Source organism: Pteronotus mesoamericanus, unplaced genomic scaffold (genome assembly GCF_021234165.1).
Source record: "Pteronotus mesoamericanus isolate MK-2021 breed Mesoamerican mustached bat unplaced genomic scaffold, CSHL_Meso_final scaffold_85, whole genome shotgun sequence".
In the NCBI taxonomy this organism is placed as follows: Eukaryota; Metazoa; Chordata; class Mammalia; order Chiroptera; family Mormoopidae; genus Pteronotus; species Pteronotus mesoamericanus.
The window spans coordinates 72,449,702-72,465,384 of record NW_026555329.1 but is presented as its reverse complement, the minus strand read 5'-3'; the positions used below and the strand labels follow the sequence as shown (position 1 = coordinate 72,465,384).

At 50.8% G+C, this 15,683-nt stretch overlaps 1 protein-coding gene across 2 annotated transcripts in view; it reads left to right on the top strand.

Moving 5' to 3' along the window:
• The window catches only part of CREB3L2 (cAMP responsive element binding protein 3 like 2), a 104,752-nt gene that overhangs the window by 77,737 nt on the left and 11,332 nt on the right, over positions 1 to 15,683 (top strand). For both annotated transcript variants that reach the window (XM_054563881.1, XM_054563882.1), the window contains exons 5-8: positions 2,623 to 2,807; positions 4,935 to 5,081; positions 5,996 to 6,054; positions 7,665 to 7,733. In XM_054563881.1, coding sequence (XP_054419856.1) covers positions 2,623 to 2,807; positions 4,935 to 5,081; positions 5,996 to 6,054; positions 7,665 to 7,733 — 460 coding nt within the window. The remainder of the gene's footprint in view (positions 1 to 2,622; positions 2,808 to 4,934; positions 5,082 to 5,995; positions 6,055 to 7,664; positions 7,734 to 15,683) is intronic.

Sequence of the window (15,683 nt, the reverse complement as noted above, 5' to 3'; positions counted from 1 at the left end):
GGGAGATGGCAGGAGTCCCTAACAGGCTAGTCTTTTCCTGATTTTTGTTTGTCTGTTTACCATTGTTGAAAGATAAACGGAGGCATATTATAAAATTTGAGTTTGTGCGAAAGTCGATCGGAACTGGGCAGCACCAAAGCGGAAGTGGTTAGAAGCGCTCCACCAACCAGAGCTCCGGGGGGAGGCTTAGAGGGAAGAGGCAGGAGCAAAATAAGGAAATTATTGTTGGCTGTGGCATAAAGCCTGGTTGGCTGCTTGTGATTGGTGTCCCTAGGTTTCAGTCTGGTGACCTTGGCGCATTCACAGGCTTAGATTTTGGCTTGTATATGTAGGCTGCTACAGCATTAGAGCACTTGGTCTAATGGCCTTCTTGTTTAATTCATTTAACACCATAAAGTGCCATAGGTATTCCATGGGAAATGCCATGGGAAAACCTCAGTTAACACGCACATAGGACTCCTTTCCAGGTGGGCACATATTTACGGTGCATACCTACCCTCCTTAATAGTCTGCAGCTGTTGGCGGGGTGTTGGCAATAGAGGTATATAGTCTTGTTCTACAATATTCTTGAGCTCTAAGAGTACCCATAGTCACTAAAAAGCCCAGGGAGCTCTTTGGCAAGACTTTGGCAGAGAAAAAGGGAAGCACTAGCAAAAATTAGCATGTTAGAAAAAGAGAAGAGAAGGGTTAGAATGAGAGAGAGAATGGGAGAAAAAACCATGGGTACTGTGAATGGGAATGGGAAACCTTGGTTGCAAGAGGGTGGCTGAGAGGGGCGTGACCTATCGCCCATCCCTTGGGTATTCAGGTATTTCAATAGGCGAGCAAGCCTCCTGGCTGCTGCTTGTCACCTCCAAAGGCAGGTTGCTTGAGGTCGTTGTTCTTAGGTGAGTAATTGTGCCTCCGGAAGTCCCTTCCCATCAACAGTGCGTCAAGCCTTCTCCCTCTGAAGAAGGGATGAGCAGAAGGCCACCTTCTCGTGGCCCCACTGACGTAGGGAATGTCCAAACCTGAAAAGAATTTTTATGAGTTTTTCTGAGCCACACTGACGACAACTGCCAGGAAGCAAAATCTCAACAGACGGAGAACATGCTCCAGAGAACGGCAGCTTTGCAGCTTATTTTGTACATTAGAATCAAAGGAGGAAACAAAAGGAGAGTCACGTGAACTCCATTGGTGGTGGAATATAGGGCAGGAAAAAGCAAAGGGTAGAAACCTCTGGGACTGGATACAAGGCAAAATGGGGAGGCATGTTTTTTTCATTGGTGGGTGTGGAGTAGGTAACGACGATGAGCGTGTACCACACACCAAGATGGCACGTGGGGAACAAGGGGAGGGTGAGGGGCTTTGTGGTCACGTGCTCTGGTGCAGGCGGTTGTGCCTTGGAGGCACAGGCAAAGGAGATCACTCTGACATTTCAAAGGTATCTTATCCTAGCGGCATCAGAACAGTGGGGGGCAGAGACTGGCCTTTGTTAAGGAGGCTGCAGGCTTGGGAAGTGACGGCCCACCAGGACCTGCCCCGTTAGGACTTTGCGATCAGACCGTCCTGTGAGGCTACTTTCCGCCAGTGGGCTTGTCAGGTCTGCCACGAGCTACCCCCTCCCACCCTGGCGTGTCAGGCTCACGGCAGAGCCCGTTTTCCATTCCCCGCACCTAGCAGCCCCCTGGGACCAAGCCCAGGTGTGCGAAGCACCCAGGCCCTGTGCCTGGGGCCAAGCCGCAGTGCTGAGCACCGCCAAGGCCCCCGCAGGGCAGGGAGCTGAAAGGCTTACCAAGGTCCCGTCCCTGGGCTCAGCTGCAGCAGCCAGCTCTCAAGAACTTTTCAGCAGAGTGGAAAGAGCCACCTCCAAAAACAGGAGTGAGACCCAGAGCCGCTGTCAGGTTGAACTCGGGGTGGATTCTCCCGGAGCCCATCTGCTGGCTGCCCTGGAGACGTGGGGTTGATACTGACTGAGGAGACTGTGAGCACCTCCCCGAAGAGCTCAGGTCGGGGCGGGGCTTTGCAGGAGAAAGCCCCTCTTCCCCCCTCGCTTTCCAGTGCCTACTTACCATCTGCAGGTGGGCTTAGTGCTTTCTGAATGACTAGCGCCTGGCTTCTCGCCTGTGGGCCCTGCCACGCGCATTCCTCCAGAAACAAACGAGCTCTTCTCAGACCCTCCTGGGCTCCTGGTCGGTGGTTTTTGGTTTTTTTCTCTTTAAGATCACAATACATTCACAAGGCTCACAAGTCCAGCTGTAGAAACGATACGAAATGAATACAGTGAACGGTTATGCCAGCACTTTCCCTATCTACCCTGATTTCTCTCTGCCATGAAGTCATCATTTGATTAGTTTCTTATTGATTTACCAGCGTTTCTTTATGCAGGTACAAGCAAATATATTCTGTATATATTTGCAGAAAAAGAATACCCTGCATTCTCTTTATCTCCTTTTTCATATAAAAGAATGACTGCTTTATGCACTGTGATTTTTTACCCCCTCTGAGCATCTTGTATCAGCTCATGGAGGTTCCTCACTGTTTTGTTCAGCCGTCCCGCGTTCTGCTGTTCGGATGTATAGTTTGTTTACACATCCTGCTTCGTTGCTCTCTGATGGGTGAAACCTGGTTTCCGTTCCCCAGCCTCCGTGGACCACCTGCACCTGCCGCCCACCCCTCCCAGCAGCCACAGCAGTGACTCAGAGGGCAGCCTGAGCCCCAACCCGCGCCTGCACCCCTCCGGCCTGCCTCAGACCCACAGCCCTGCCAGGGCCGTGCCGCGGGCCCCCTCCACGCTCTCCAGCTCCCCGCTTCTCACCGCGCCTCACGTGAGTCTTGGCTGGCTTCTCTGGACGGGAACCCATTTCATTGTCACCTGGACCGTCACCCAGAGTGGCTGCCATTCAAGGCCACTTGATTATTCTTGTAAGAAAGTTTTAGGTTAAAAGCAGGGTGACGACCTTAAAGAGCATTTTTCGGAATGGCTTGTCATCTCACCTAGTGACACACTTCTTTCTCTGTGCACACCTCCAGTTTTATTCCTGTATTTTTTTAACGTAGCAATAGGACAAGGAACAAAAATGTCGTCTTCCCCCTCCGAATGATATCACACATATTTACCATCAATGTACGTGGTCCTTACAATAGGACATAACTTCACTTTTAAAGAAGGAATCTTTGGTGAGCTTAAAAATCTCTTAGGGATTAAACACTTCGATGTCTAAAGCTCAAACATGTAGTTTAGCCTTTTTTTTCCCCCGTATGATAGGACTTTTAACCCAGCGACGGGTCAGAAGTCATGAGCCGTCGTTCACCCTTACAATATATAAGGGCGTTCTCCAAATAAAAATAGGCTAGATCGCTAACTTCTTATACTGAGGAATTCAGTGATTCTACTAAATCTTAACAGTGATAATCAATTTATTGAATTTGTGTCATATAGAGAAATTTGAGTTAAATCAGGTATTTACAAGTTCTCTGAGAATTATCCATCAACATAACTTTGAATATTTGGACGTTCATGACCAAGGGCAAAGGAATTAACTCTTCCCATTCTCTCTTTACCTGCTCGACTCTAACTGGACCCCTTCGATGACAAGGACAGTGTTCATCCTCTGTCCCTGTGTGTCCTCCCACAGGTTGTCCATTCGTTCATGGAGAAAATTCCCCTGATGTCGCAGCCAGTCACCTGCTGGGGTCAGGCTCTAGTAACTCTACTCTCTACTGGCCTCGACCCTCTGCCTCTTCAACAGGTGCTTACTGCTCTAGGCAGGGAAGCACCTGCCCCTAGTGGCACACCTCTCTCTGTGCACACCTCCAGGTTTGCTCCTCTGGTCATTTTACTTGAAATGCCTCCCCCTCTTGTGTAAATCACCCCCTTTCCTTCGGGAGGCCCCATTCCTGCCCTGAGCCTTCCCTTATGATGCGAACTCAGGTAGGTGTTATTCCCCCAAATTTCTAACACACCTTGAGTTAATAGTCCAGTTTAGTAGTTCATTGTTCTCATCCTTTCCCGGCTATCAATTCAGGCTCAGTCTTGATCGGAAGCTGCTGGAGAGATGGAGTTTGTTCTAAGTCCTCCATGGCATGTAACGTGGAGCAAACACTATAGACACTCAGTTTGTTTGACTAATTATCAATACATTCTTGTATTATGGGTTCAGTGGGATGAGCAACCGTTCTCATCTTCACCGATGATGGACAGTCTGGGGCTGCACGGAAGCCAGAAACTTCCATGGAAATTGCCTGCTGGTCTAGCCCCGGGAGCCCTGGCCCCTTAGCAGTGAGTGGAGGACAAGAAGCAGCCCCTGGTGTGTGGAGAGCATGTTACACAACTGCGTTTTCAGGGGGCAGCAAAACTCTGTCCCACATGGAAGCTCCATCTTCATCACGCCAAGGCCAGGAAGTCTCCCGGGATGTGAACAATGAATTCTCTCCTTTTTTATTTTTAAAAGATTTTATTAATTAATTTATTTATTTTTAAAGAAGGGAAGGGGGGTAAAGAGGGAGAGAAACATCAATGTGTGGTTGCCTCTTGTGCACCCCCTACAGGAGACCTGGCCCGCAACCCGGGCGTGTGCCCTTGACTAAGGATTGAACTGGCGACCCTTTGGTTTGTAGGCTGGAGCTCAATCCACTGAGCCACTCCAGCCAGGGCCGAATTTTGTCCTTTACTTTTGATGTCGCTAGTGAGGCACCTTCTGGGAAATAACGGGGGAGGTTTCTTTACATTTCCCTTGAATTATGATCAGTTGTTTATAAGACTCACATGAGAGTGTCTTCTCCGTTTCTGCTTCGACTAAGTGCCCATTTCTCACCAAGAGTGGACGGGGCCGCCTTTTCTGCCGGCCGTTGTATGGGACGCTGTAACAGAGCCTTCTCCGCCTCGAGAAGGTGTGGACTCCGCGTGCCCGGCTGCCTTTCTCTGACCCGCTGCTGCTCCTTGGTTTGCACAGAAACTGCAGGGCTCTGGCCCGCTGGTGCTCACAGAGGAGGAGAAGAGGACCCTGATCGCCGAGGGCTATCCCATCCCCACCAAATTGCCCCTAACGAAGTCAGAGGAGAAGGCGCTGAAGAAAATCCGGAGGAAAATCAAGAATAAGGTGAGCCCTTTAAAGCCAGGTACTTGTGTGAGCACGACCATGAGCAGAAGCGAGCCCGCGCGTGGCCTCCCGTGCTTCCCGCCGGCCCGCGCTGGCCCGTCCCATGGTGGGACCGAGCCGCAGCCCTGCCCCTGCCCTGGGCCGGGCGCGGGGGCACGGTCACCTTGGCCCCGTCCTCCTCCAGCCGCTGCATCCAGCCGCTGCATCCAGCTGCTGGGCCGGCGGACGCCCCGCGAGGGGATGCGCGTTCTTGGTGCCCAAGATGATTCATCCAGGGGTGGGAGGAAAATGTTAGAACTTTCGCTGCTATCATTTGAAAAAAAAACACCACCACCTCAGTCTTTGAAATTTCTGTTTTACGATGTACACGCGATCTCCCTTTAGTGGGGCCTGTCTTAATTCATGTTTACTTAAATATTTTTTAAATTACAGTGTACATTCCACATTACTTTGTTTTAGTTTCCGGTGTACAGCATAGCGGTTAGACAATCGTAGACTTTACAAAGTGACCCCCCCCGCCCCCGGTTTTTGCAGTCCCCACCTGGCACCACGCACAGTTACCACAATATTACTGACTATGTTTTACGTCCCCAGGACTATGTTGTGACTGCCAGTCTGCACATCTTAATTCCTTCACCTTTTTCACCCAGTTCTGCCTGTAATTTATACGTAAATAAATAGAAATACTCATGGGTGCTTGCTTCATCTCTCTCTCTCTGTCTCTCTCTTTTTTTTGGTTGGGGTTTTTTATAAAACATTCCCACGTTGTTTTGCGTTATACCAGTGGGCAGCGGCCACAGAAGTGAGCAGAGCCTCCGTGACGTCAGCGCCGGGGGCTCCTGTCCATCGTGGACCCCGGACTGGCTTTCCAGTGTCCCTGAGACTTAACCCTGTTTTCTCTCTTCATATCTCAGATTTCTGCCCAGGAAAGTAGGAGAAAGAAGAAAGAGTACATGGACAGTTTGGAGAAAAAGTAAGCCTCTTGCCAAACGGGTTGCACGTATTGGGCAATGCACACAGAGAAGGGGGGGCGCCCACAGCTCCCGCTTTCCAGAGGCAGGGAAGTCCCGCTGTTGCCGGGAGAGCCCGTTGGTTTATCAGCCGTGCCTCGCCTGCCACCTAGTGGTTGTTAGAGGGGAAGCTTCTGTAATGGCAAGGAGTAAAAGGACACGCTTTTTGATTAAAACTTAATTTATTGGGGGGACCCTGGTTCATGAGACTATGTAATTTTCAAGTGTACAATTCTATGATACGTCATCTGTAGGTTGTATTGTGGGCCCACCACGCAAAGTCAAATCTTCCGTTACTTTACATTTGACCCCTTTACCCACAACGGTTCCCCCTGCCCCTTTCTCTCTGGTATCTACCATACTGTTGTCTGTGCCTGTGAGTTTTGGTTGGTTGGTTTGTCTTGTGTGTTCACGTATTGCTTTTAGTTTGATATCCTACCTCTGAGGGAACACGTACGGTTCACTTTTCCTGTCTGACTTACTTCGCTTAGCATACTATTGCCAGCCAGGCACGCAATCCTAGTAGGCATTTGGACCACATCCGATTGCAGCCACAGATCTTGGGTCCTTGAAGGCTGCCTTTCAAATGCGTGCATTCACGCCCCCTGGACCTCCGCAGAGGAGAGGCGTCCCCTCCACCCCAAGGAGCGAAGGAGGGAAGGAGCGAAGGAGCGGAGCCCATCGATCAGTTTTCCTCGGCCACGCCCCTCGCCCACTAGAGGCGGCGGACAGGCAGTGAAATGTCACGTCGGACCTGTTATTTTCTGCCCACTCTAATTCATGCTTCGGGCGAGAGACCTTCCACAAAAACACCGGAAGGCACCTTTTGCTCTTCTGAAAAGCTTGGAATTATCAGAAGGGCAGTGAGAAGAATATGAATTAAATACAATTTTGCACTGGCCCTCGAAAATAGTTCTCAAGCTGACAAAGTAAGACCATTATTTTTAGATGGGAATGACGCCCCGGATCCAGAAATGGATCTTCATGTGTACCTGGAGGAAGCAGGGGTTCGCGCATCCCGGCTGGTTCTTGAAGTTCCTATTGGAAGTTAGGGTTGTTTTTTTTTAAGTAGTCCCATCCTGTCCCGTCATTTTTTGTAGGTATCTAGGGTCAGGAGGTCTCTGTGAAAGTCTCTCTCTTGCCTGTTTGGGGCACGAGTCCTTCTCCTCCCGCCTCGCCCTGCCGTAGGCCCCTTGGCTTCCTGTGGCTCCTTCCGGGAGAACAGCTGGCCGCACCCAGCCCATAGCGCACAGGGCGACGTGTGATGGACATCGCAGGGTCCAGGGGGAGAAAACAAGGCTGGAACACCCTCAGAGAAGGTCACGGTCTGCATCTTCCTGTTCCTTTTCTATTATTGGGGTACTTATTACCCAGCTTTTTCTGTATTTTTCTCCTTCTGTCTCTTCCCCCTTCTTCCCAGCTCAGGTTGGCCAGACCCTTCCCTTCCCTCACCTTCCTGGAGTACCTGGTTCCCCGTCTTCTTTCTCTGACCCCCAGTTTCCTCCCCCCGAGCTCCCGGTGCAGCATTGCTCTACGGATAGAACGAATTTGCCTCTTTTTCTCCCCTGTGTAGGGTGGAGTCTTGTTCAACGGAGAACTTGGAGCTTCGGAAGAAGGTGGAGGTCCTGGAGAACACCAATAGGTGAGGGTCGCCGCACTCGCGGGCTGGTGGGACTGCCTAAAGGGAAGCGGGGAGAGAAGGGGACAGACAGATCTGGGCCCAGGGCTGGAAGGAAAGTGGAGGGGGTCGCACTGAAAGTGTAGTCGTGCCAGGATGCGCAGGACGGCTGTACTCCTCCACACAGAGATGCACACATAATACACACACACACACACACACACACACACGTGTTCTTTACTTTTCCTAAAACACGTGGGAGCGATGAAGACGCTGATTCTGACAAGGGCTGTGACTGGAAGGGGGTTAAGGAGAGGCCTGGCGGAGAATAAAGTCAATAAGCTCGGTTCTCTGGAAAAGGACACCAGACTTTTGAGGTGGACAAGGAGGCTCTGGCCATGTCATTGTCACCCCATTTAAGTAAGAAATGGTCTTTATGAGTGGGGGGGAAAGGGAAAATAAAGTTTGTTTTTTAATGAATGTTTTAAAAAATTAATTATCTAATTGATTACAGCTCAAGCCCATTTTGAAAGAGAACTAACGGGCAGAACAGGTTAATGCCTCCCTCCAGGGCTCCCTGTGCCGGCGCTCTTTCCAGCACTTTACAGATAGTCACGCATTTGCCCTTCCAGGAGCCCCATGGGGCAGGCCTGTTGCCATCCCCTCATACAGAGGAGGCGACTGGGACTCTGAAGGGCTGGCCTGTGGTCACACAGCACTGCTGGAACTGCATTTGAACGCGGACGGTCTGACTCTGGAGCCGCCGCATAGGGGGCCACAGGGAGCTCCATTCCTGGGGCGTCAGTGGAGAAAGGGGGTGAAGGCCGAGGGTTCAGCAGTGGGCATTTGGGGAGTTTCAGACAGAACGCGTGTGTTTGTGTGCTGTGCATGGGGCATACCCGCGCTTTGAGAGTAAGGGGGTTCGTGAGGGGATCCTCTGGCCCTGAGCTGTTACAGATCCGACAATTCAAGCAGAGAAAAATGGACTTCTAGGCAGCAAAGTGTTCATCATTTCAAGGCTTAGCATTAACGCTTTCTAACAATGTTGGCAATGCTAAAGGATCAGGTGAAATTCGCTTGCTTGTCATTTGATAATAACATCGAATCTTCATGGTTTGTTGCTCCAACGGGGGGCTGATTCATTGCAAGTTAAAGTTCCCATTGGAGGGGGCGCATACGGGACATTGTGAACCCACTGAAGTTCCCCCTGCACTTCTGGGAGCACGCGCTCACAGAAGGAGGTGGGGGCCGTTGCCTCAATGCTGTGTAGACAGACGGCAGAAGTAATTAACCATCCCCGATCCCCTGAGACAAAGGAGACGTTTCCAGTACCACTTTAGGATGCTGGTTTCATAGTCTCCTTTGGCCACCAGTCTCCTGAGGCTTCATCCTTTCTTTTCTCCACCTTCACTCCCTCCAGAGAGGTTCTCTGGGTCCTGACCTCCTACCAGGCTCTGCATCCATCTCTTTAGCATCAGGAGCGGATAGGAGTTCCCAGCTGGTCCTAGCACTTTTTTCCCCACAAAAGCCTGGTGTTAACAAGTGAGACAAGTCCGGGCCGTGAACTTGTGTTAGGAGAACGGGGACTCTGTTCAAGATAACCTTGGAGTTTGGTCCAGGGTGGGTCTTGTCTTGGGGTTCTGGGTGTCATGTCTTCCCCAAGCCACACGGGGGCAGCAGAGGCTTAGCACAGGCTGTGCCGGTAGCAGTGAGTGCTGGTGGCAAAGGGTCTCCTTCTCCAGGCTGACCTTAAAAAGACTTACACACACAGAGTCATTGTAGGAAAAAATGAGAAAATGTAGTTATTTTTTAAATTGCAGTCTTTTTGCTCAGATATGCATTTAAATTTTTAAACATTTTATAAATTTAGAGTATTTTATACCTGTATATACTTCTATTGCACACAGTCTTGTGTTTAGAAAATTTTCCATTTAGCAAAGCACGCCGGCCATATTTTTATATCAATAAATGTATTTCTACAGAATCCTTATTTCTCTCAGATTTCATAAAGAGCTGTCATCCGAGGACTGCGGACACATCTGGTTCCATGGAACAGCAACCCATGTTTGGCCAGTTGTTTTTATCTTCGTAAATACCGGCCACAGCTATTTTACCGTGACATTAATTATGACACAATATGAGGCATGGGGACAGATGGCATGTTGAGCTTGGGGCCGGCGTATCTCATGATCTTCTCTGAGAGTCCTCTTCTCTGTGCGGACACTGTCCCGGTCATTTAGCCTCCTGGGGCCTCCGCTGGGGAAAACCCACCTCATGGCATTGGCCCCGCTGGGTTCCGTGACCGTCAGGGTATCCACTCTGGTTCCCCCCGAGCCCTGTGCTACCCTCGCATTTCTTCTTCCAGAGGGACCTCACCTGAGAGACAAACCTTTTAGGGTGGTAATGGCTGACAATTGATTAATGCGTAATCTTCCTTATTAGGGAGCTCTGAGGACTATAATTTCTAGGTCCAGCAGCTTTCAATGTGTGTTGGCTCAAGAGGTCAAGCAATAAAAGCAGAGCCTCTCATGACGCCCACAGGGACGGTGGGCCTGCCTCCCCGTGGACTTCTTCCCCTTCTCCTTCTGCCCCGCCAAAGGCGCCCTTGCGCGGACGGCACTAGGCCGGCCCGCGTGGCTGGAACGCAGACTGTGGCAGTCTCCTGCCCTCAACCAGTCACGGGGAGTTGGCATTTTGGGCGCGTGGGAAGGGGGGTCTTTTGGACCCTTTCCTCATGCCCCATTGTGTAAGTGACCCCGTGTTTGAACCAAGGACAGGGCGGGGCCTAAGGAACGCACACCTGTGTTTGTGTTCTGTTTATGCTTCTCATGCCATTGTCCTCTGGCGGTAGCCGGACAGAGGTAGAAGTGACAGCTCTGAGGAGTGACCTCTGGAACCGGGGTTGCCAGAAGTGGGGTGGAACCCTACGCATGCCAGTGTCTCAGATGGCACGACGTGGCGCAAAAGACGAGTAGGTATTTCATCACTGGCCAAACTTGGCAAAAAATTCCACCTCTCACGCCTTGCTGTTCCTGGCTGCACTGCGCAAGGGGCTTTTCCATCCAGATGAAATGAGCACTCAGATTAGAGTCGGTTCTCAGTCTTTCGGGGACTGGACTCAGCAGCAGCCATGGAGCATACTCGGGTTCTAGGAGAAAAGACCCTTTTTGCTGAGCCCAGAAAACGGGCAGAGGATGCAGACAGGAGAGGTAAGAAGAAATCCTCTAACCCTTCGGCAGCCTCACCCGGGAGCCTCTCAGAGCACAGCTGAGACAGCGTGAAAGCACCTTCGGGCTCCCCTGGCTAAGGCGATCCGCTAATTGCATGCCCTCAGGAAACGTGTGAGATGAGACGCAGAGTTTCCCAGGGGGCCCTCCTTCCTGTGCTCAACCAGGAACACATTCTCACTTACAAAGCATAGGTGAGACCCACGCCCGGAGGCTGCAGGATCCCTCTGGCCTCCCCAGCCTTCACAGCCCCTCTCTGGGCTGCAGGCTCTCTGGCCCTACCCTGGTTTCACTCCTGAGAAATCCTGTCTTTCCCCCTTTATATTCTTTTCTTCTCCGCAAGAGATACGCACACATACTGCCTAGCCCAGCAGTTTTCAGTATCTGTGGCTCAGCTCGCTCAGTTCATTTTTTATTTTACTCTGAGTCCCCCTCCTTGAGCCCTGATTTGTAGAATCACAGGGGCTTCACTTTGAGGTATGTTTTAGAGATCATCTTATTTAACTTCTGATCACTTCGCTTCACAGAAGAGGAAACTGGGGCCCAATAAGGTTAAGGTCACCCAACCATTTAGAGACAGAATGGGGACTAGAACTCAGCCACTTAGTTTTTAAATGGGTCCTTACCTTGGTGTCTCATCTGCTGTGCCGCTCCGTCCTTTGAGGACACCGCCTTTCTGAAGCCCAGGGCCACGTTCAGCCTTGCTTTCGACCCCGTGTTTGTGAGGACCCTGCTGTGGCTCTCCTCTCGCCACGCCCCTGTGCGCGGGATGGGGGGTCAGCAGGACCAGGGGGTGTGTCTGTCCAGGGCTCTCACGGCGCCCCTCCACACCACACCCTGGTACCTGGGATCCTGGAATTCACTGCCCAAACGGTCTTAGTCCATTTCCCGGGCCCATGTGGATCTCTACCTGAATGAAGTCTGTTCTCTGAAGGGTTGACCAGGACACCAGAGGGCCACCGGTTACACAAGTGGGTGGCTCAGTACAGCTCGTTGTGACGGCTGAGTGAGGAGTTTGAGCCTGGGCAGGCGTGTGCCTGAAATCTGTCACTGTGTATGGGACCTGGGGCCCCATTTGCTCTCTAGCTTTTAGACGCCCTCCTCCGAACCCTCAGATCTTCTTAGGCACTAACTCTGGGAGACTGGGGTGGGATGGGGGTGGGGTAAGGTGGGGTCTGGCAGGATTTTGCTTCAGGAAGACATGGGTGCTTAGCTCTGCCCTCCTGAAACCACCTGAGAGCCAGGTATATAATTTTTTTGCATGTCTGCACTAGATAAGTGGCGCTTCGACTTTTTTTATTGTAATCATTTTCACATTTTGTGTAGTGACTCGGACACGCCACATGTACACGTACATCATGCACGTGACTAGTATGAATGCTTCACAAATGAATAGTTATTTACAGTGTGTGATGCTCTCAAATATTTTGTGTTCTATTTGATTCTGTTTTATTTAACAAAAGACACCAGTCACAACCCAGTAGGTTTTACAATCCACTAATGGTTTGTGACTTGGAATTTGGAAAATACTACTCTCGATAGTTCCATAAGGGTGTCAATAAAGTTCCTTCATCTCTGTAGGAGGCTGATTTTCCCAGAGAGTGGTTTATATGCACACACACACGTGCACACACACGCCATAGCGCCGCTAGTTCCAGTTCTGAGTAAGGCGTGTTACAAGACTGAACAGAAAGTAAGTCTATAAAGAGGGCCTGGTTGGAAACTTCTGGCACAGCAAGTAATTGGGAACCACCAGTTTATTCTTCTTCCTGTTTTCTGACTCCAGTGGGAAATTAGGTACCTGAATGTTCACAGTATAATGTGCAATAACATTATGACCATTCTCTCTCTCTCTGTCTCTTCCCCCCTCCCCGTCTCTCTCTTTTCTGTGAGTAAAGGAAACAGAAGAAAACAAAGTTAAACCCAGTACAAATGAAATATGTGAGTCTGTTGATGTGTTTCCCAGTTATTAGAAGGTTGCATCTCCTACTCTCTTGACATTTGAATGTTTTGCCCGGTCTCCTCTGATACGCTTCCCAGGGTGATGATTTATTCTGGGCCAGGCTGGCAGCTTCTTTTGACTGCTCTTTTGCAAGGAGCTGTATGAGGACAGCCACTAGGTTTATTTTTACATCCATTGCAGGACAAAATCCACATTTTCAGTTGCGTGTTGGGCACTCTGATTTAAGAAGTCGTGAGAAATCTCTTGGCCAAAATAAACATTTGCTAAGAGCACTCCTTTCTCTGAATCAAGCCCTTACGCCTGGAAGCCTAAGATTTCGTTAAGCCATAATCAGCCATGGTCACCCATGACGGAGAATACAATGATCAAGGAGACATTTACATGGAGCTGTGAGCGCACTTTTGGGTCTGTCCTCGGGTTGATTTTATAGCTTTAGTTTTAAAATAGTTCTTTCATTCCACCGACGACTGCCGTTTCTCTACCCAGCCCTGCGTGCAAGCCGGGTGACAGCTGTCGTCCAGGCTGTCCGTGCTGGCTGGGGCACCTGTCCCAGTGACGTGTGGGGGAGGTCCCAGACTTCATCTGTCACGGGCAAAAAGACATGGCAAGCACTCTTCAAAGGGGTACTCGCTTCCACACGCCCAGAGCACCCCAGAAGGGAGTCTCTCATCGCTCTGTTGGCTGGCGAGGCCCGGGGAGTTCACTTTGGCTTGTCAGCTTGGGGCTGATGAAAGGCACAGAGCAGTGGCGCTGAGGCCTAAGCTCGGGATCCTCTGCCTTGGGGCCTAGCCCCCGATTCCAACAACATTAAGCGTACCAGCTTAACGGTCCTAAAGCCATCTCCTGTCTTCTTGTTTCCATTTCTGTAAACAAAGCCCAGGTTGGAGTTCCTGACACCTGAGCGAGGGGGAAGAGCACCTGCGCTTCTTTGTCACTTGCATTTTACCTTGGTATATCCAGAGAAGTGCCGCAAAATGGTCCTGTGCCTTTATTGTTTTCATTCGTGTCCTTATTGCTGAAACTTCGTTAGTGCGTGTCTCATTGCCATTGGGCTGGGCTTTATTGTGGCTCTCCCAGAGGCGGGTTGGTCCCTGTTGATAGTACCCTTCTCTTATCTAACAGTGGACGTATCTCTTGGTTGGGCTCTTGTTGATTTGATTTTAATGTCACTGGATTTAAGAAAATCTACTTAGCTAATAAGTATTTCAGGTATTAACTTTTTTGCAGTTATAGATTAGCGTACAAGTACACCGGACTATAGAGTCGGGCTCTGGTTTACATCTGAAATCTTCCATTTACTAGTTCTGGGTCTTTGAGACCAGAACTTAGTATCTCAGCCTATGATGTTCCTAGAAATCAATCAGTGGGCACTCAGTCACTGTTGATTTCCTTGTTGAAAACCCATGTTTCTGTTGAATAGATGTATATGAATTCCATTTATCAGCCGTAAAAGTGTATCTAGGTTGTTGGGATGGGTGGACCAACCCACTCCCCTCGGGTGGAACCACTCACAGTCGCTGGTTGACGGGGCTTTGCCGCCTCACCGTTTCTACCATCAGGCCGGTTCACCTTCGCCAGCCTGAGTAAGAGAGGCAGCAGCGAGCCGCACGCCATAAATCACTCTTGCTCTCCATTGAAGTCTCAAACTAAAAAATCTACTCTAAACTACACATTTGCTCCTCTTAAAGGGTTAGATTATGAACTGTTGGAAATCAAGGACTCCCGCACAGCCATTTTCATTTGCGGTGGGTTCAGAGTATCGTTATCTTGGCGCTTGGAGAGGAAGTGCCGGGAGTGCCAAGCACAGTGCCACGCAGCCCGCGGGCTCGGAGCCGTCTCTGCTGCCCAGCCGGCCTGCAGCAGCCCTTCTTCCCAAGTTGCGGCACGTGGCCTAAGGTGTTCTACCGTTGGAGTTGAGGGGTGTCTGGCCTGCTAGGGGTCCATTTTTTAGGGGACTGTGGAGCCTCCTGGGAAACTCTCCATTCTAGGGAACAGAGTACCAGGGTGCGCGATCTCAACCAGAAATTGGAAGGCAGGAGTGACTCCAAGCCTCAAATGGACTTGGTTTTCTCAGTGGTCCACAGTCCGCAGGCTGAGCAGGAGCTGGGGAGGGGCAGTGACGAAGGTGGGGAGGGTTGCGGGTGAACAGGGACAATCGGTAAAAATGGAAAATGGTGCTTTTGCTTTAAAAACACCTTCGACTTTGGAGCAGAAGTGCACCTTCGACTTTGGTGCCATCTGGGAAGCTGCTGTCTAGCAGAAACCTGTTGGAGACACCTCCGCTGTGCACAGAGCACAGCTGCACTTGGGCACCCCGTTTGCCAGCCGCAGCGCCTCGTGGGAACGGGGGTGCCCAGCAGAAGTGGCAGCCGTCACTCACAGAGGTGGCTGTTCAGGCAGCCCAGGAAACAGGGTGGCCCCTCGCCATCGCTCAGTGGGTAATAAAGGCCTTAATTGCCTGGTGTGGCGGGAGGCGTGCTCACCTGCGTGTCTGTCCTGGGGCCTCCAGAAAACGTCTGGGAGAACCCAGCAGGGGCCTGTGACATGCGTGCTCCTGCCAGCCCCATCGCAGCTCTGAGAAGGGAGCCCTGCTTGCGCCTGGGAAGTGGGCGTGCAGTCCCCCGCTTAGCGCGCAGGTTTGACAAAGCAGCCATGCTGGGGGCAGGATGGAGTGCTCTTGGGAGGTGCTGGGAGGAGAGAGAAAAAGTGTGATGGGGGGAAAAAAGTTTGTGGTGTCACACGATCGTTGAGTGCAAACGTATTCTTTTTTCCAGCTTATCGAGG